This window comes from Mizuhopecten yessoensis, unplaced genomic scaffold (genome assembly GCF_002113885.1).
Source record: "Mizuhopecten yessoensis strain PY_sf001 unplaced genomic scaffold, ASM211388v2 scaffold716275, whole genome shotgun sequence".
Classification (NCBI taxonomy): Eukaryota; Metazoa; Mollusca; class Bivalvia; order Pectinida; family Pectinidae; genus Mizuhopecten; species Mizuhopecten yessoensis.
The window spans coordinates 490,057-508,066 of NW_018480035.1; the positions used below are offsets into that span (position 1 = coordinate 490,057).

The 18,010-nt window shown below is 35.5% G+C and overlaps 1 protein-coding gene across 1 annotated transcript; it reads right to left on the reverse strand.

The window, feature by feature from the left end:
• Positions 1-9,346: 9,346 nt before the first annotated feature.
• On the reverse strand, positions 9,347-17,871 carry LOC110442525 (dynein intermediate chain 3, ciliary-like). The gene is made up of 13 exons (XM_021486171.1): positions 17,782-17,871; positions 16,997-17,193; positions 16,507-16,668; positions 15,961-16,079; positions 15,581-15,723; positions 15,025-15,138; positions 14,091-14,353; positions 13,369-13,548; positions 12,892-12,935; positions 11,859-11,994; positions 11,360-11,506; positions 10,420-10,518; positions 9,347-9,832 (listed from the first exon to the last, which is right to left on the reverse strand). The coding sequence occupies exons 2-13, from the start codon at positions 17,177-17,179 to the stop codon at positions 9,608-9,610; spliced, it is 1,815 nt and encodes a 604-aa protein (XP_021341846.1). The 5' UTR covers positions 17,180-17,193; positions 17,782-17,871; the 3' UTR covers positions 9,347-9,607.
• Positions 17,872-18,010: the final 139 nt, after the last annotated feature.

The following is an 18,010-nucleotide window of genomic DNA, read 5'->3' on the forward strand; positions in this document are numbered from 1 at the left end:
CCCACCCCCCACCCACCCTAACCCAGCATCATTTACCTCTCTGTTTGAACCCACTAACATTCTTGTAACGGTTTGATTTCAAGTATCTATTGAAATACGTATTACTAACTTTTCCTACTCAAGTGTTGCTGCCTACTAAACATGTTATACGGCACTCCAATGGGGGTTGGCTATTACATGTTAGATAATCGTTAATCTTTATTCTCTTTGTCAGTTTTACATTGTTTGTATACATCATTTGTCATACAAGAAAAACTTCATAGTGTGTATACGTTTTATAAGCTTTTGAGGAGGTTACATACATAATGATTAGATAACTTCTCTGAGAAGGATAGATTGCAGGAATACACTGCAGGAATAAGTAAACTGTATTATCGTCTAAAGTCCAAAGATTATATTGAAGACTTGTCATTAGAATTGCACCCTGCAGATCGGGGATTGAGAAAAGAACATACCTGCTGTTATTCCCTACATTTTATAAGAGGTAACGAAAGTAGGAACCCCGTGCAGAATTGGGGTTTTGCTTTTGTGCCCCACAACAGTGACCGAAGTAAATCTGCTACGCCCATTGCATCATTTGGGAACGTTAGAAGTTATCTCTATACATCCTACTAAGCTTTTTGTATCCACGCGCTTTCTTTGGCAATACCTTACTATTGTTGATCGACTCTGTCCCGAGGCCGAGGCATACCAAAGTACGTAAAATAGGTAGCTGTTATTCCCTGCTAAACGTTCCGCATTTAAGATAATAGCAACAATAGCCGATATCAATGATTTAAGAAAGCAGAGCAAAAAAAGGACTCAATGCATGATTAACAAAGCAAAGTATTGCAAGGCAATCCATAGTCATCCATCGGTAATAATTCCTTTATCGTTATTTACTGAGGTCAAACGTGGGTTAAATCATAGGTCACAGTGACCTACTTTTTGTACTCTGCACTCTGCCATCCCAAGATATATTTGCGTATACATAATCGTGTTACTACAGGTGAAATAATATATAAAATATGCCCTGGACAAAAATCTTCGGACGAACGGAATGCATACCTATAGCCACCCCTACCCAACACCCCCATATCTCCTTACTTAACAAAACTTTCATGGCGTGCACGGTGACCTTTTCACGATGCCGCCTTGTAATATCGTTGGCACATCAGTGACGTCTTTTTCATGATGCCGATTCAATCTTGTTCGTTCAGAGTGTTCTCGGCCAACCCTTGGTGGGGTTGGCTTGCATATTTCAGATTTTCATTCTGACCAGACGAGGCCACAGGGACCTGAGAATTTGTTACAGCCATATTTGGACCTGAACTAAGGTGTTCAGAGTAAGTTTACATGTTTTAGGAGTTTAGATCGACTTTCGTTAAAAATGACACCCCCCAATGATCATATATACAATGTACCTGTAATATATGCTCAGGTCCCTGTGGACGAGGCTAGTGTTAGTTACAGAATTATTGCTCTTAATTACGGGTAAGACTGTAGTAGACCATAGGTCTTGTAAAATTATCAACATATTAAAAAGCATTATTTTGTTATTTTTAAAGATGTTGTATTAGGACCAGTTTTGAAAGCATAGCATTGAAATTCCTGTCACGATGAAATAATTGTAAATCAAAAAGATTTTCGCGATGTTCCCGCCATCTTTTTCGATTTTATAGATTTACTTATTTTGAGACATCTTGAAAACATCTTGTTTTGTAAATTAAAGTGTTAGCGATTGGTAGACGGTCTTCTACAGACTTCTGCCTCTGTGATTAGACGCCATATACTTACATTAATTGAAAGGTCAATTCCATTTGAATACCGAGATTAACAATTGTTTATCACCGTCTCTTCGGCATCAATTTTCTTTCTGACGTATTTACCAACATTAAAATGAAAGGTCAAACGGGTCTTTCTTCGCCCAAAGAAGATCAAAGAAGGAAGAAATACAAATATTGACGTTCTGATCAAAGAAACCCGTACAAAAGCAACAATGAATTTCTGTAATCAAACGATGCCTATTAATGCTTTATTGAAAATCATATGATATTTGTTTGTATTTTACAGATAAGTTCTCGTCATATCAATCCTTTAAGATATCTTAAAACGATTCGTTCCATTGCCTCGGAAATTGATTGCTTATGCCAGGCGACTTATGGCAGAAACGGTAGAAAAAAACCATTACAGCGGTTAAAAATTATCAAACAACACTCCTATCCCAATCCCTCAGAATAAAAGCAAAAACCATGTCAAAACCAAACAAGGGGAACAAAAAAAGGTTGCATCAACGAGATATTGAGATAATAGGTTCAAAATCTCTCGTTTTTCGTCAATATACCAGTGTGTGTCTCCTCATATAAAAAGATATTTCGGTAAACTAGCTGACGATCACAAAAAAATAAATGAAAAAAATTGAGCTAGCATCCCCTTAAAGTTCGATACTGTAAGAAAAATGTTGAGTCACGCAACCTTAATGTTAGTTAAGTTTCTCAGAATTTTTAGACTACATTGTTACTTAATCTAAACGTACACGTAAACTAACTGACAATCGAAATGTTTACTTCAACACTTGTCACTAGAGACAACAAACGACTACACGGGTTTTGTTTTTGCCATCACACGAAATAGGAATGTGGAAATAAATAGAGTCACAATTCACGACTGAAAGCGCTTAATGACACACAAACAGAAACGTGTCATATTGTTTATACGGCTTTCAATGGGACGACACTAATGTAAACACGATGATAAGTACCCGGTATTGACCGGTACCGTGTACATGTAGTACCCGCGTGGAATCTATAGTTAATTAGCTGGAGTTATAATGGAAAACGATACTGTTTCGGATTGTTGATGTAAAACTTACCAATTTTATCCAATTTAAGACCAAGATAAAAGCAACATGACATTTGTTTTCAAAAAGCATCGTGTTTTTAATGACTTATGAACAAAAAAAAATCAAAAACGATTTTTTTTCCCAAAATGTTTTTTGTTTTAATTTCCCGGTAACGTTCTATTTCTAGTCCGTAAATATACAAGTTTACTGAGATTATTTTAGGGTTTTTAGTTCTTAGTTTTATGGAAATGTTTGTTCCTGTAATTTTTAGTTAAGCTTCCCTTGTCCTTATTCAACCAGGTCTGGTGGGCGAGGACAAGAGCGCTAATTGATTCAGAATTTACTATAGTATCGCTTTGACGTTCCCTTTGTACACCATAGATAGTTATCGATTACCTGGAGTTTGGTAACCTTCTATTTAATGGGAAATGACGCTAAGGTCAATATAGAAAATGACCCCGTGTCTACTGTGTAAGATAGATAACAGTTATAATGACAAGACTTTATACGAAGTATTTTAATAATTTCAGAATTACAAATAAGGGGAGACAACCGTTTCAATTTGTCCAATAAACTGACGGAATCAAGGAATCAACTGATATTTAGAGGGAATGACGTATAGTTCGATAGATACAACCTTAGTCAGCGCAGCTTTCGCTAATTTGTCAACCTTGAACTGGTGAACATATAATAAAATTGATGTATTACCAAAAGTTTTAATCATTGTGATACTAATAGACCATTACAGATATTTGATGACATATGGACATATCCTTAATCTGAAAAAAACCCAGACACAACAGACAAAAAATAAACTTTCACTTCTTTCGAAGTATTATATTTATACAGCAGACAATTATAAAGACCTTAAATCACAACGACATCATAATCGGGATTTCTTTCTTTCAAGAGCATTCGTGAATCTTTGAGACAGTCCCATTAACTAGCAGACGGGGTGTGACATATAGTGTGATACTCTGCATGGCCGGGGTTCGATTCCCCAGTCAGATGTGAAAATATATGCATCATATATATCATATATGGATTTTCTCCAGGTAATCCAGTTTCCTAACACATTACGACCTCTTGCGCGCTTTCATCCGGGGCCAACAAGAGTGATTGATATAGGTTGAAAAGAACTTCAAGAGTTTCATAATTGTTGTAAAAGAAATGAAAAAAAAATGTTTTAAAAAATTCCCAGGGACATAAGAATAAACATACAGAAAACACACAATAGGTATAGGTCACATTGTTCTGGAAACATAAATTAAATTAGATTAAAATAAATCACCAGGGGCTTGATAATTAAGACACAGGGACACAGGATATCTAAATCACATATTTTCTTATGTTACTCAAATTCATTCCTGCTGCAATAATGTCGGGGTAAAAACTTTCAGTCTATTTCTAATGAAATATTTCAAATGCGTTAAATACTTCATTTGTGTTAAAATTAAGCACTAGAGGAAAGACAACTCGTTCTCACTAACAAAACAAGTAACCATAATCAGAGAAGGCATCTATTTAAATAACAAAAACTGATGCCATCAAGCCCATGCGGTAGAAATATGTATTAACTAGACGTGCATTACTTTAGAAAATGACATGTTTTTCGTGTAGAAATAACGCTTTGCTTATGAAAAGAACAGAAAAACTTAATGCCATTGCTATCGGAGATGGAAAATTTGGGCGTAACTTTTAGATCACTGCTGATGTATCGTTTTCAGAGACCCTTGACACACGCTACTTTAAAATTAATTAAATGTATGCATTATTAAGAATATGATGGGGAGTTCGTGGTTAAACGCGGTTGATGTTTCAAACTACAATAATAGGACGGGTTGAGGGTATGATTTCATATTTTGAAGCTATTAAAATGCTACGAGCGCTCAAGACGAACAAACCCCTCACAATCCTCCGGGGGGTAAAATATGCAGACTTACCAGCCACTCAGTCAGCACAGTAACGATCAGGCTAAAGCAGACTTTAAAATTAAGGCAGAGCTGGAAACCAAGTACAAGCAAACGAAGGCATGACTAAGCGTATGCGAGTTGCCGACCTTTTGGGAATCTAATGAGGCTGCAAGATTTGTGGATCTACAAGGTGAAAGCGAGGTGGAGAACAGCAGCGCAAAAACAACAAAAGTGAGATGTTGGAGTTTCCAACCAGGATTTCACAACATGTTTAAGGACTTCTCCGCTAAGATTTCATCACAGTCAGACACCTCAAGGGAAATGCTATCCAAGTGACTCGAGTGGAAAATGACCACAACGACGCCCTGGTCGGGAAGGCGAGAAATAGATCAATCTAGATAAGGTAGTTACTTACAACAGGAAGTAGTTAAAAGTGGCGAGAAAATGTAGATCCAGAGGCTCAAGAGGATACCATGGGTGTTGGTCAGAATGAAGTTAAAACCAAGGTAGTTCAGACGTTTTAGTAATTTAGTGAAGGAAAGTTCAAGCTCACAATTCATAAGGAAGAAATATCAAAACGATTGTAGACAATCCAATCCAGTGCGCTTAGGAGAAGTGGTGCAATGCAAGCTTGAATGACGGCATGGATATCAAAAGATTACAAACCAAAGAGGAGAAAAGCTTAATGAAGACCGACAAAACAGGACTGCTGGGACTTTTAAGGTGTTGGTTTACCAGCATAAACTTCCCCTCATGAATTGGCCTCTCATACCGTCCGAGGTCACCACAATTACAGTAGAAACTCTTGAAAGGAAACAAAGAAATGACCTTGCAGATGGTCATTAGTACCAACAAGTTTCGCCAGTACATCAAGACAGCCAATCTAGCTTCCAATACCATATCAATGGTGGAGGAATTAAACGTAGCTATGACGGTGGTTAGGAGTTTCAAAGACCAGCAGATAAGGAGGGATAATCAAGTCTGCAACAGAAAGGAAGTGATCGGTAGTACCACCATTCACCAGGCAGAAAGCAGCTTGAGACACAGAAACCATTTTGGTAAATGCATCGACAGACAGAGACTCGGAAATCTCATGTACAGGGGGCTTCATACCAAAGGGAGACTACCACCCAGCTTTTACGCCATGGAGGATAGCGCGATTGCGAAAGTGCGTTTCTGCTAAGTGAGATTTATATGTTGAAGGAATGCAATAGAAAGATCAAACTATTTACAAAGAAATAACAAACTGGTGATTCCTGACACTAGTGACAGAATGCATTGAATGACCCTCGTACACTGGTGGTAAACACAATATGCAGTTAGTAGGAGGAAGATCCAAGACGATGTCGGAAATATGGAGACTAGTAACACACAAGGACGGTTTACATGAAGAGTCCAAAATATCAATCTTTAATATCCTCTCCTCATTTTATTTATCAAGACGTTTGACTTTTCGACTCTTTACCATACCTTATACCTAACTGAGATACTGACTTTATTGTCTTATAACGAGAACTTACTTTTCCAAGAAAGATGAAGGCCATTATTAAACAGTTATTATTTTATCCATCATGATTTATCGGGGAGTATGCTAGTTTTTTGTGTGATATGAAGGTCGATTTTGATCATGCCTTGTTGTCACTACTAAGTTCTCGATATTAAGAAAATACTTTACTTGCATATTGCCTTAGATTACATGGCGGGTGTTGTCGATGAAGTAGGAGACGCTCATATCGTCTTTCTGTTCAAATTACGGTTTTGGTGATTCTTTGTTATTCGTTTTCTGTTTTCGTTTGCTTTGTTTTTAGTTATCTGATGGATGTCTGAACAGTGTGGAATTAAATTCCTTCTACGAGATATGTATGACATGTTAGCGAACTGTCCACTGTTTGACCAACAGGGAAATCTAGCTTACGGGCAACATTGTTGATTCGGGGCGGTGCACATGGAGACATGATAGGATTCTACGAAATTGAGCAAAATGCTGGAGACTAAAAGACCAAGACGAGACGTATATATAAACACACTCACATGGAGACATGATGGGATTCTGCGAGAGTTAGCAGAAACGCTAGCGATTAAAAGACCAAGACGAGAGTTACAAAAGAAGACACTACATCATCTTTGTCAAGTGCAAGCTAATATATACCCGGACATTCTGCTCTGGTCATGGCAATTGAGGGAAATATGATGGGGCGGAACATTCCCTGGAAGGAACCATCTGAAGAGGCATACGGACGCCATCGTAAAAGAAATTACAACAGCCTCTCTAAGGATGCCGGAGCAAAATGATGGAGTGTCTTCCCTGTCGATATGAGTTACATGGGGGTTACCCGTACAGTACAGTACAGTGGAGAATCAAAGAATCATTGGGCATCAAGGGAAAAACACAACAGCAAAGAAGTCATACAAAAGGCTCTTATTGAAGGAAGAGGACAAAAACTGGAAGCCATATCTACTCACAGGCACAGCGACCAATCACTGTCGACTTTCAATGATAAAAGTCGAAACGCCCCCTGAGTAGTAGACGTGTCTGATGACATTGGTGGATTTTTGCAGCCAAACGATTGTATAAAACACTTAACTTTAGTTATACAAGAAAGATCAGTTTACGTTAAAGATTTAAGGTTCTATTAGGTCGTCGCCTGAGACAAAGTCTCAAGTGACCTATTTCGACCGCCTTTTGTCCGGCGTCGTGCGTCCGTAAACAATTTACATTTTCGACATCTTCTCCAAAACCCAAGAACCAATTTCAATGAAATTTTGCAGAAACCTTCCATGGCCAAAGGTCAACCAAAATTGTGAATTATATGGTTCCCAGCCCCCAGGGGCCTGAGGGGCGAGGCCAAAAAGGGTCGAATTAACTGAAATTTCAAAAAAAAATCTTCAAGATCCAGATATGGTAGAATCAAGTACTCTTCATAGATAGAAGGGTCTTAAGGTGCTTTACCAAAATTGTGAATTTCATGACCGTTGGGTCTCACGTTTTCCCCTGGGGAAGGGGTAAACTTTACTATAGTTTAATTGTGAATTATATGATACCCAGCCCCCAGGGGCCTGATTGGTTTGGGCCAAAAAAGGTCAATTTGTCTAAAATTTCAAAAATCTTCTTCTCAAGATCCAGATATGGTAGAAAGATGGAAGGGTCTTGAGGTGCTTTATCAAAATTCAGCTAACTGATAGAACCACTATTTGTACATATATTTGTAGTACATATACTACCCAGATCTTTCACACTGCTTTTGCATTACATGTAGTTCAAGTTACCTTTGTTGCAAAATAATTTCTTTTTTATTTGGCAACATCAATAACATCAGTTTTTACATAAATCAGGTGACCGTTAAGGCCCATGGGCCTGTTGTTTAATTTAAGCTTCTTTCAATTTTACTTTCTTCCTTTGACTTCTAATTCCTAGGAGTTTCCTAGGCATATTACAGAAACAAGACATGATAGAATCTAACACCACTTCATGTAATGTATAGTACAGCAGAGTTGTCCTCCTTGATGTATGACAATATACTCTCCGGGTATGTAATGTTGCCTGCTGCAAACAACTTATTGATGTAAATTTGAAGCAAATCATTTCAGTTCAAAATGACCCTTTGGCATTTATCAGACCACCAGGTTCACTCCTTAGGGTGTGGTTATCCATTCGAAAACCTAGCTCTTACAAGCAGATCAAAATGAGCCCTGCCGACCAACACAACCATCGAAAGACATTCTACACTTACAATTAGTTGGTTAAAGTTCAAATATTTCATTTATATCTTTTCTTAAAGATTTCAAAAATCCTTCTAAACAAAAACAACGCAAAAACATCATCAGTATTGCCGTCTAACACTCGAGTTTAAATTTCAAATGTGGATAAAATTAATTTAAAATTTTGAGAAATACCTGTAGTCCAATGCGTACATATGGCAAAATAACACTTTGATATGGAAATAAAATACGGTTATTAACGTAAGTGCCCAAACCAACCTTTTTGCTGAAATCATGATAATAAAAAACTGAAGGCACTGAAGTAGTTTCTTGCTTTCAAATCACTCCAATGTTCCTTCAAGGCAATACAAAAAATGTGAAATTCTAATCATGTACCTACATCACCAAAACAAGTAATTGGGCCTGAGCAAAGAACCAGAGTTTGAGCACAAAAATAGTGCATGAATAAAGGTCGTAGTTTTCACTATACAGAACTGGTTTGCAATGAGTTTACATATAAAGTCTGTCTAAAATTCATTATATAATTTTAATAAAACTATTATTTCAATATTTGCCTGTATCAGAGAAAAAGCAAGACATTATTTAGATGTTTTTTAGCATTTTTATTTTAACAATTTTTTATTTCATTTCATACGTCATATATATAAATAGATATTGTACAATTTTTTATCAATATAAAAAGATAAACAAATTCTGATTTTTAATCAGAATAGCCAACATGCTTATGGTCTATGATGAAATGATGTCAAATGTTTCATGGTCCATCAGTCTCCAAGTCACTGTTTTCCATATCACACTGTTTAAATGTCGCTCCATTTAATTATTTTTTTTCATTACAGTATAGCACTGACAGTATCTAACAATTCAAATTGAATACAATTTTTTTTCGAAATATGAAAAGTAATTTAAATGCTAATTTGAAATAGATCTTATCGTAAATTTGGCCTTCAACAAACATCAACACTAAATTCGACAGCACTTTTTCCAGAGGTTTGTTTGAAGCAAGTCACTTTCCTCTGTCATGATTTGAAAACTAAGTCACTTTGAAGCGATGCCTTTTTCTTTCAGTCAATTTGACCTGCTCATCATTACAGTCGTCTGCCTGAATCTCCTGTGTTGATTTATTTATTTTTGTCTACACTTGACTGTCTGTTTATTTTTTGGTGTCTGATTTCTCTTCATTGTCTGTAGTTTTTTCCTCTTCACCTTCCTCTGCTATGGGGGATTGCTTTCCTGTGTCTGCCTTATCCGTGTCGATCTGATCGGCCTGCTTCTTTTCCAGGTTTTTCTTTTCCTTTTCAATGATGTCGTAGAACTCCTTCTCTGCCTTGTCATACAGGTCATCCTCTCCTAAATCGGCCTCCTTGTCCTCCTCGTCCTGTAAGTCAGACAGTTCAGGATAAGTATTTACAACAAAAAAATCAAATTTTCCTTCAACCTGTGAAATTATCTCATGGGACAAAAACATCAACAAACGATGAAAGCTTGGAATCATTTCATTTAAAACTTAAAAGAAATAAGGAAAAAAAAAAAAAAATCCTGTCAATTTATCGAAGGGGTAAAGGGGTACATTAATATCATGGATAAAGAGACTTATAATATTGATCAAATCATTTCCAGGACTGGACTGTGTTTGACAATATAAGAAATATTGATAACTATTTTACATTTTTATTAATTCACATTTGTATATCGAGAAAATTCATCTTCTTGTTATGTCCAAAATGCAATCTATTTGATTTGAGTTATATTCAAATCAGATTAAAGTTGGTTGAAAAAATTGCTATTGAAACTTTCTGGATACACTTAAGACATTTTCAGCTCAAAACTGTACCTGTACAAATTACACATACCCAAAAATCACACAATTGTTTACTAAGTAATAGAAAATTTGTGTTTCTATTATTTTGTTTGCCTTTCTGTTGCTAAGTGCAGTTTTGTATGACGAGACATTGACATGGTTACCTTGTCTTTATCCGCTGAACTCTTTGATCGCTCCTTAAGCTTCATCTCTCTGTGGCGAGCATCAAGGATCTTCTCTCGCCTTGTCTCTCTCTCAAACATCTGTATAAAGAGGAAATATAGTATGTCACTGATTGGTACATGAAAATGTTCATGATTATCAAAATCCTTGACAATGAATTTATTCCGTCTTTGAAAATATTACTTCTAACCCCTCCCCCCAATCTTTTTCTTTTTTCTTTTCTATTCTGCATAACTCCAATATACATGAACTTTCAAAACTGATATTCATTGAAAAACATATACTATTTTTGTTCAAAATCATTTCTAAAATGATTTCACTCACATAAATCTTTAGTAAATGAAATTGCAGTCAATATTCACTTTTTATTTCATCATGCCATATTTCATCAGTTAGAAGCCCTGAACCGCCTTGTTCAACAAATTTTACAGATAAATGTCAAATATGAAAAGGAAACATTGCAATATTATAACTTTTAAGTTCATGAACAAACTCAGTTCCCATTTTAACCCCATATTTAAGGAATAGATCGACCCTGATTACACGAGCCCTTTCCATTATTCAGAATGCCTGGTTTGTCTCCTTTAAAGGAGCTAATTAACTGGGCCCACTTGTATAAAACATCTCAACTCTTGAGATTTCCTCAAGTCTAAGATTTCCCATAGACAATACATTGTTTGAGATTTTCTTTAACTTTGAGATGTTTTATACAAGTGAGCCCTGGCATATTTCAACTGTAGGTCTCGAAAGTCTTTGCTCACCAGAAAAAACATCATGAAAGTTTGACAAACCAAACAAATTCTATCAAATTTGTCAAACCATTTTGAACACATTAAATGAAATCAGTACATGTAAGATGGTAACATCATCAAGAAAAGTGCCACATTTCAAGATGGTACAAATTATTGTCAGTATACTTACTGCTGTGACTAAGTTCTTCTCGTTCCTCTGTAGCGTACACAGGCCCTCGGACAGTTCCAGTAAAGTGGTAGTGCCTGAGCGAGATCCACATGCGATCAGCCGCCCTGCCTCCTGTACCTTGAGGCTGTGTAGAGGCTCGTCACAAACCTGAAACCATTATCCAACTCCCAATAACATTTATCTCAGAATAAACTGAACACCATTTTAAAGTTGTTGTTTTTTTTATTTAGTTGAATATGTTAAACCAGCCTAAAAAAAAATCTGCAACAGTCACTAACTTTTAATAGTTGGAATTTTTGAAAATGTTTGCTTCATCAATTTTAGAAAATCTAATGTTCTATTTAGTTGTAATTTTAGAAACTGAAGTGTCAGAATTTTTTCCTTTCTTATTTAATACATTTATATGATCATGGTCAAGATAAAATCTAATTCCATAAAAACTTTTTTTATGATTTTCCATACTCTTCTCCATCTAGAACTGTATTTACTGTGACTGTACCTGTAGACTAAGTGTGGGGTCGCTCTGTTTAAAGATGATATCCCAAACATCCAATGTGCCGTCCATTTTGGTAACAAAGAACACTGAGGGCCTGATGGGACTCCATGAGCCGTCCGACAGGTAGGAGGAGTATTGTCTGTAACAGCAGTACATTTCACTTAATATCACATCGTTTCATGTCACTTTCCTGTCAAAATCCTGTATTTTACTGATTCACCGTTATTCCTGCTATATGTACTTATTCTATGTAATGAAATTCTGTTATTATCACTTGTTTTGATGTGGATTACGCTTGCACCATGGTTTAATACACAGGTGAACCTTGACCTTTCAACTCTATAACTCCAGAACTGTGTTTAATTGTTTCACTTGCACGTAAATTGTTGACAAATATCATTTTGTAATTTAAAATGCTCATTATACTGTGAAATTGGGTCTTTGTACAGAGGTTTAACATTCTTGCAACAGCCAAGGTCATATGACAGGTGCCTAGAGAGACACTGACGAAAGGACTGAGTAGGGAAATGATAACAGAAAATACTGAAGATCCAATATGGTGCAATGGGGGCACCAGATCAATTATGGTGAATTTAATTAAACTAGGTCTTCTTCTTTTTTATATAAAAATGCTATATTTCGACCAAATAGAGAAAATCTGTAGAACTTGTTTCATCTGTCAGAGGAATTCTCATCATTTGGAATATAACCATGTCTAGGCTACAAGCTTAGGCCAAGTGAAAAAAGTGAAAAATGGAATGATAGGTAAAAATATTATTTCTTGAATCAATTACAAATGTGTTTTGAACAAAGATCATGATTTATAATTAAACAGGGCTTGTTTAAAATTACCAATACAAAGTGGAAAATGAAAAATGAAAAAACAAAATTTATTTACCCTCCTTAATGTATGAAAGTAATATAAAGGATATCAGTTTTACTGTCTCAAAATCAGAAATTTCAAACATTAGAAAGAATTTAAATCAGGAAGTTTTAAAAAGGTAAATGAGACATCTGTCATTGGGTGGAATCTTACCGTGTCCACATGATTGAGGATTCCCTGATATCTTCAGACCAGATCTACAACAATGCAAGAGAAACAATATCAATATATGTGACTAGATTTAATACCTGTTCAGTTCCCTTGATTAATCCATCAATAAAATTTGTTAAAATGAAAATAAGAGTGATATCAAAGTCATAGAATGATATGTAAATTGAAAGAAAACTTATATGATTTGGTCTCAATTTCTTTCAAAACTTTGTATACCATATAGAGAAATATTAGCCACATTGACTGAATTCAGAAATCAAGCAAAACTTAGACAAACTATGCCTTTATATGTGTTAGTCAAAAAGATTTTGTTTGGAAATATATACTTAGTAACAAACTTTGAAAATGAAATAATCAAAACCATAAGATTATGTAATGCGCGTTAGTGCCTGGGTATATATTGGAAATCATTGCAGGCAATGGGCTAAATGTGACAAAATTAACAGTATATTTTCTTACCCTTGCTTTCCAGTCACCCACACTAAGGAAGTTTTTGGGGAAGAATGGATTTCTTTGTAAAGAGTAAACTGGTCCTAAGTGACCATGGTATAATGCTACAATTTTTTCTGCGGGTGTCTTGGCTTTTCTGTTACATGACATTATCGTTCCTGTTTCACATCCCACCATAAATTTTGTTGGCTGAAAATGAAGAAAGAAACATGATTAAGAACTCTGCAAGTATAGACAGGGTTTTATCATTGTTCACACAATTATTGGGCCTTTTTTCTCCATACATAAGTGTTAATTTATTTATTTTACAACAATTATGAAACAAGTTATATCAAGTTAAATTAATCACTCTTGTTGGCCTGGATGTTAGCGAGTCGGGGGTCTTAATATGAGAGGAAACAGGAGTACCTGGAGAAAAAAAACCACCCCATCACTTTTCATGTCTGATCCAGGAATTGAATGCCAGTGTTTTTGGTGAAAGACGAGTGCGCTATCCACTGCGCCATCTGACCACCTCCGTACAGGCTATCACAAATTCAATTAACATTTACATTATCAAACTTCTTAAATATTGCATTCTTTTGTTTCCTTTTCAATATGATTCGATTCTCAACTTCAAATTTCAAAGATATCTTGCTAATTCAGACATTGAATAAAAAAAATATGACAAGTTTTCAGATATAATTGATACTCTTAGACTGTCCAAATAAAACCTCACGAACTGTACATACCATAGTAGGTTCATATTCTAGGGCCATGGCACCTTGTGCTTTTGTTGCATCTTGTTTCTTTGTGGGATCTAGATAGAGTTTCTCGGTTGGTTCACCCATTTTACGGGTATCCCACCAAAGCACCTGACCGTCCGAGGAAGTGGAGAAGCACTCTGTGCCGGTCTTAGACTGAATCCAGAGGGCTTTGTAGGCAGGGTCCCTGTGGCTGTGTTCTATGGGAGACATCTCGACAGGCTGTGATCCTTTTCTGGTGTCCCAGTAAGCTACATACAATATGGATAGAAATCGTAAACATACTCTATCGTAATACAAAATTTCATTTTCCTCTAGCAAAGAATTTTCAAGATTTTCTCACTATTGGTTATTTTTTGTCTCCATTTCATAAAGGATAATAAAAAGAAAACTATTTATAATATTTAACAAACGCACTTGAAAAGTTTTCAAGTTTTCACTTGAAGATAATATCATTTTTGATAAAACTGTGCGAAATTGTTTTGGTAATTTTCAACATCGTAAATTATTACAACAGTGCTTCAAATATGAAGAAAAAGATTGAAACTCGTCCTATCTGACTCCTTCATATTTTGACACTGTCATATCTGACATAAGGATGTTATCCAATTTCTTATAAAACCCACCACATAAAACCTGTGTAATCTTACATCTAGTGTATACAGGACTATTTCATGTAGGTTTTACCTATAATATGCCATGAGTGTAAGTGAACACCTCAACACGTTATGAAAATTTGTTTGTATATATCAAGGGAGATGCAAAAAAGAATCATTAAAGAAGATATTGAAAAAAATTGGGAAAAACAGAGTTGGCAAATGAAACGAAGGTATAACTAGGACTTATTAATTAAATTTGGATTTAAATGAAAAATGCTTGTTCCATAACTCCCCCACAAGTTAGATTAACTGGAGACACTTACCAATCTGACCGTTGTAACAGCCACCTAGCAGTACGTGGGAATCTTTAGGATTGTATTCTAAACACACTAACGGAGACACTGGTTTTAGTGTCATTTCTGGTTTGTTTGGGTTCTCTGAAAATAAAGATTTAAAACATATGAAACATTTGAATTATCTCTCTACCAGCTGTATACAATGTACTAACAAAAAACCTATATTGCTATGGATTTGCTACTCTTGACTTCCCTCAATCAATGTACCTGTAATTCTTTACTTCATTTTCAGCATTTCTTAAAAAATTACCAGACTTAAAACAGGAACAATCTGATGCATCGTTTCCTTTCCAGCACTTGTAAGCTCTTTAAGGTTACATAAAGAATCTTAACTGTATGCTAACAATGATTTCTATAATGTGACCTTTTCCTTAAATTGTGCACAAAAACAAATCCCAATCATATATTATTTACATTTTGCCACGATACTTTTTCTGAATAAAAAAGTAGAAATGACAGAGCACCATCAAACAATGAAATTGGAATGCCTTTGACATGTTATATTTAAGTATGGAAGACATACCAACATCCCAGATGTAGGACTCCATACTGGTGTCGGGACTGGATCCCTGGAACTCCATGTTACAGTAGGCTACTGCTAGCTTCCTGGGGCCGTCGGGGAACCAGGAGAGGCTTGTTGCTGTTCTCTTGATCTCATTTGGATCCCTGAAAACCACAAATTTTCATGCTATCTCTTTTACAGATGAAACCTGTCTAATAAGATCCATGAGTATTCCGACATCCTGTCTAATTCAACAAAATAATGTAATCCAATTTCTGATGAAAAGCGAAGCAAGACATTGATGTATTCCAACATCTAGTCTAATCTGACCTATACAATGTGTCCCACAGGGTGTTAGCATAGACAATTTTCATTGGATAAAATATATGTTCTTAGCTTACCTGAATACATTTATAGTTTTGGCTGACGGGACTTCATCCACAGTATCTATTTCAATATCATCAAAGTACTCTTCATAGATGTCAATGGCATTGTTTTGCTTGATGCAGTGTTCCATAACCTAAAACGAAACAAATAAAGTCATGACTGTTTCAAAATGATTGATACATAATTATCAAAATTAATGCATTAATAGCAGAAACAACCATGAAGAGAGCCATTTTGCCCTGAATCCCTGAAAACTAAAGCTGGTCCCTTAAATTTTCAAATTTATTTTTGTTTTACGTAGAAGGGACCTTCTTTTTATATAGAGTAAAAATTGCTGAAAATGGCCTAGTTTCCAGGATTATCACTGTGAAATCCTGCATTTCAATGACACTGAGGAAAACTTTTCACGGTGGTAACTCTGTCTCTAACAATTAAATATTACACATATCAAAAACAAAATGTCAAGAAATAAGTCATTTGATAAACTTGATCTCAGTTAGAATTTTTTTTTTTTTTTCTGAAATGACTTGTTAGGTTGAGTACATGATTAAAAAACTTACTGTTGAAAGCTGTTGAATTGTGTTAATGTACATTTCATCTTTCTCCACTTTCTTCCTGTATCTGGTGACCTGTTCAACTTCCTGTGAGTTGACATCTTTGGGCCAGCCACCCTCTGTATGGTTCACTCCCCGTGTGCTTGTTTCAAACCTTTCTGTGTTGACCTGTAGATCGTAGCATTAAAATTAAAACATTGGGTTCCTCAAGTTTTTATCCAACAACAAAATGATCTTCAAAACACCTGGAAATTTTGTTCTTTCAATAATTTCATCAAATAAAACTCTTATCTACTGAGGAAACATAATGCACTATCATTGGCCCTTCATGGCATAAAATGTATTCATGAAACATGCAGTCTTAATAATTATACAGTTATAAATACTGTTATGTAAAGCAATGCTTTCAATTTTGAAAATATGAGCGCAGTGTATTGCTTTTCAGGGATCGCAGTATATTACAACATATTTGTTCAGTATAGGCCTTAGAATATACCTCATGTTCTGACATCTCTTGAACATGTTGGAGTCCATTGTCAACGGGATTCCTCTCAATGAAGTTTTCTGCTTGTGTTGCATCTGGTATTATGTCTACATGAAGTTCAGCAGGTCTGTCACTGAAGTTACACTGGCGACCAAACTCACTTCTCTTCTTTGTATATACATATACTATCTCCATGATGGTAATTTATCCTGTATTTATGAAGAAAGCATGTCATTTTACTTCAAACTTAACCAGATACTCTGTAACTTCAACATGAGTATAGCATTCTTTTATAAATTAAACAAATCTATTTTGTATAATGCATTTATTTCTAATGTCCCATAGTAGGTTGAAACCTAATGTCATCCATGTAGCAAATACATACTGCACTTGTGTGCTCAGTAAATTATTTTGTCTACTGCAGTGCTGTACTGTGCAGTTCATCTACTGTCAGTACTTATTTGTAACATTGTAACTAAGGACATTTCATACAAGAAACGCTCCTTTCTATTATAATTTGGGCATACAGTTTGTTGCAACTACTATTGAAGTGTTTTTGGTGTACTATTTGAACATGGTATACATCCTAAATATGATTATGATACTCAGAAAAAAACAGTCGACAACAAACAAAACATATCTGACATTTTGCACGTTGTCAGTGACATGGATTCAACTGATTTTAAAAGAAAAGAAAACATTCGGCCACGTATTTGTACATAGTCTCCTTTAACAACAACTGGAAATAAATACTGGCAAGGATGACACACATAAAAGACTGAGAATAATGCACTTACCCTGTAAAAGCACTATACAAGTATTGTTTTTATCTGCTTCATGGAGGCAGGGATAGCGTAAAGTTGTCAATGGATACGAGATTGCGCGCGTTTCATTTCCGGTGAGTTGTAATTACAATCTTTAAACATTAGCAAAACGAACTAATTTGTACTAATTGTAATATCGTAAAACCTCAGTTTGTTAATCATAAAAAATATTTTTCGTAAATCTTCTTACATAAAAAAATTA

What these genes read in the sequence shown, in the direction of transcription:
- LOC110442525 (XM_021486171.1), bottom strand. Translation starts at nt 17,179, where the DNA reads ATGGAGATAGTATATGTATATACAAAGAAGAGAAGTGAGTTTGGTCGC. An exon ending in AAAACTATAAATGTATTCAG is followed by an intron (nt 15,724 to 15,960) that starts GTAAGCTAAGAA and finishes TGTGGTTTTCAG; the next exon opens with GGATCCAAATGAGATCAAGA. An exon ending in GTTCAGCGGATAAAGACAAG is followed by an intron (nt 9,833 to 10,419) that starts GTAACCATGTCA and finishes TCTGACTTACAG; the next exon opens with GACGAGGAGGACAAGGAGGC.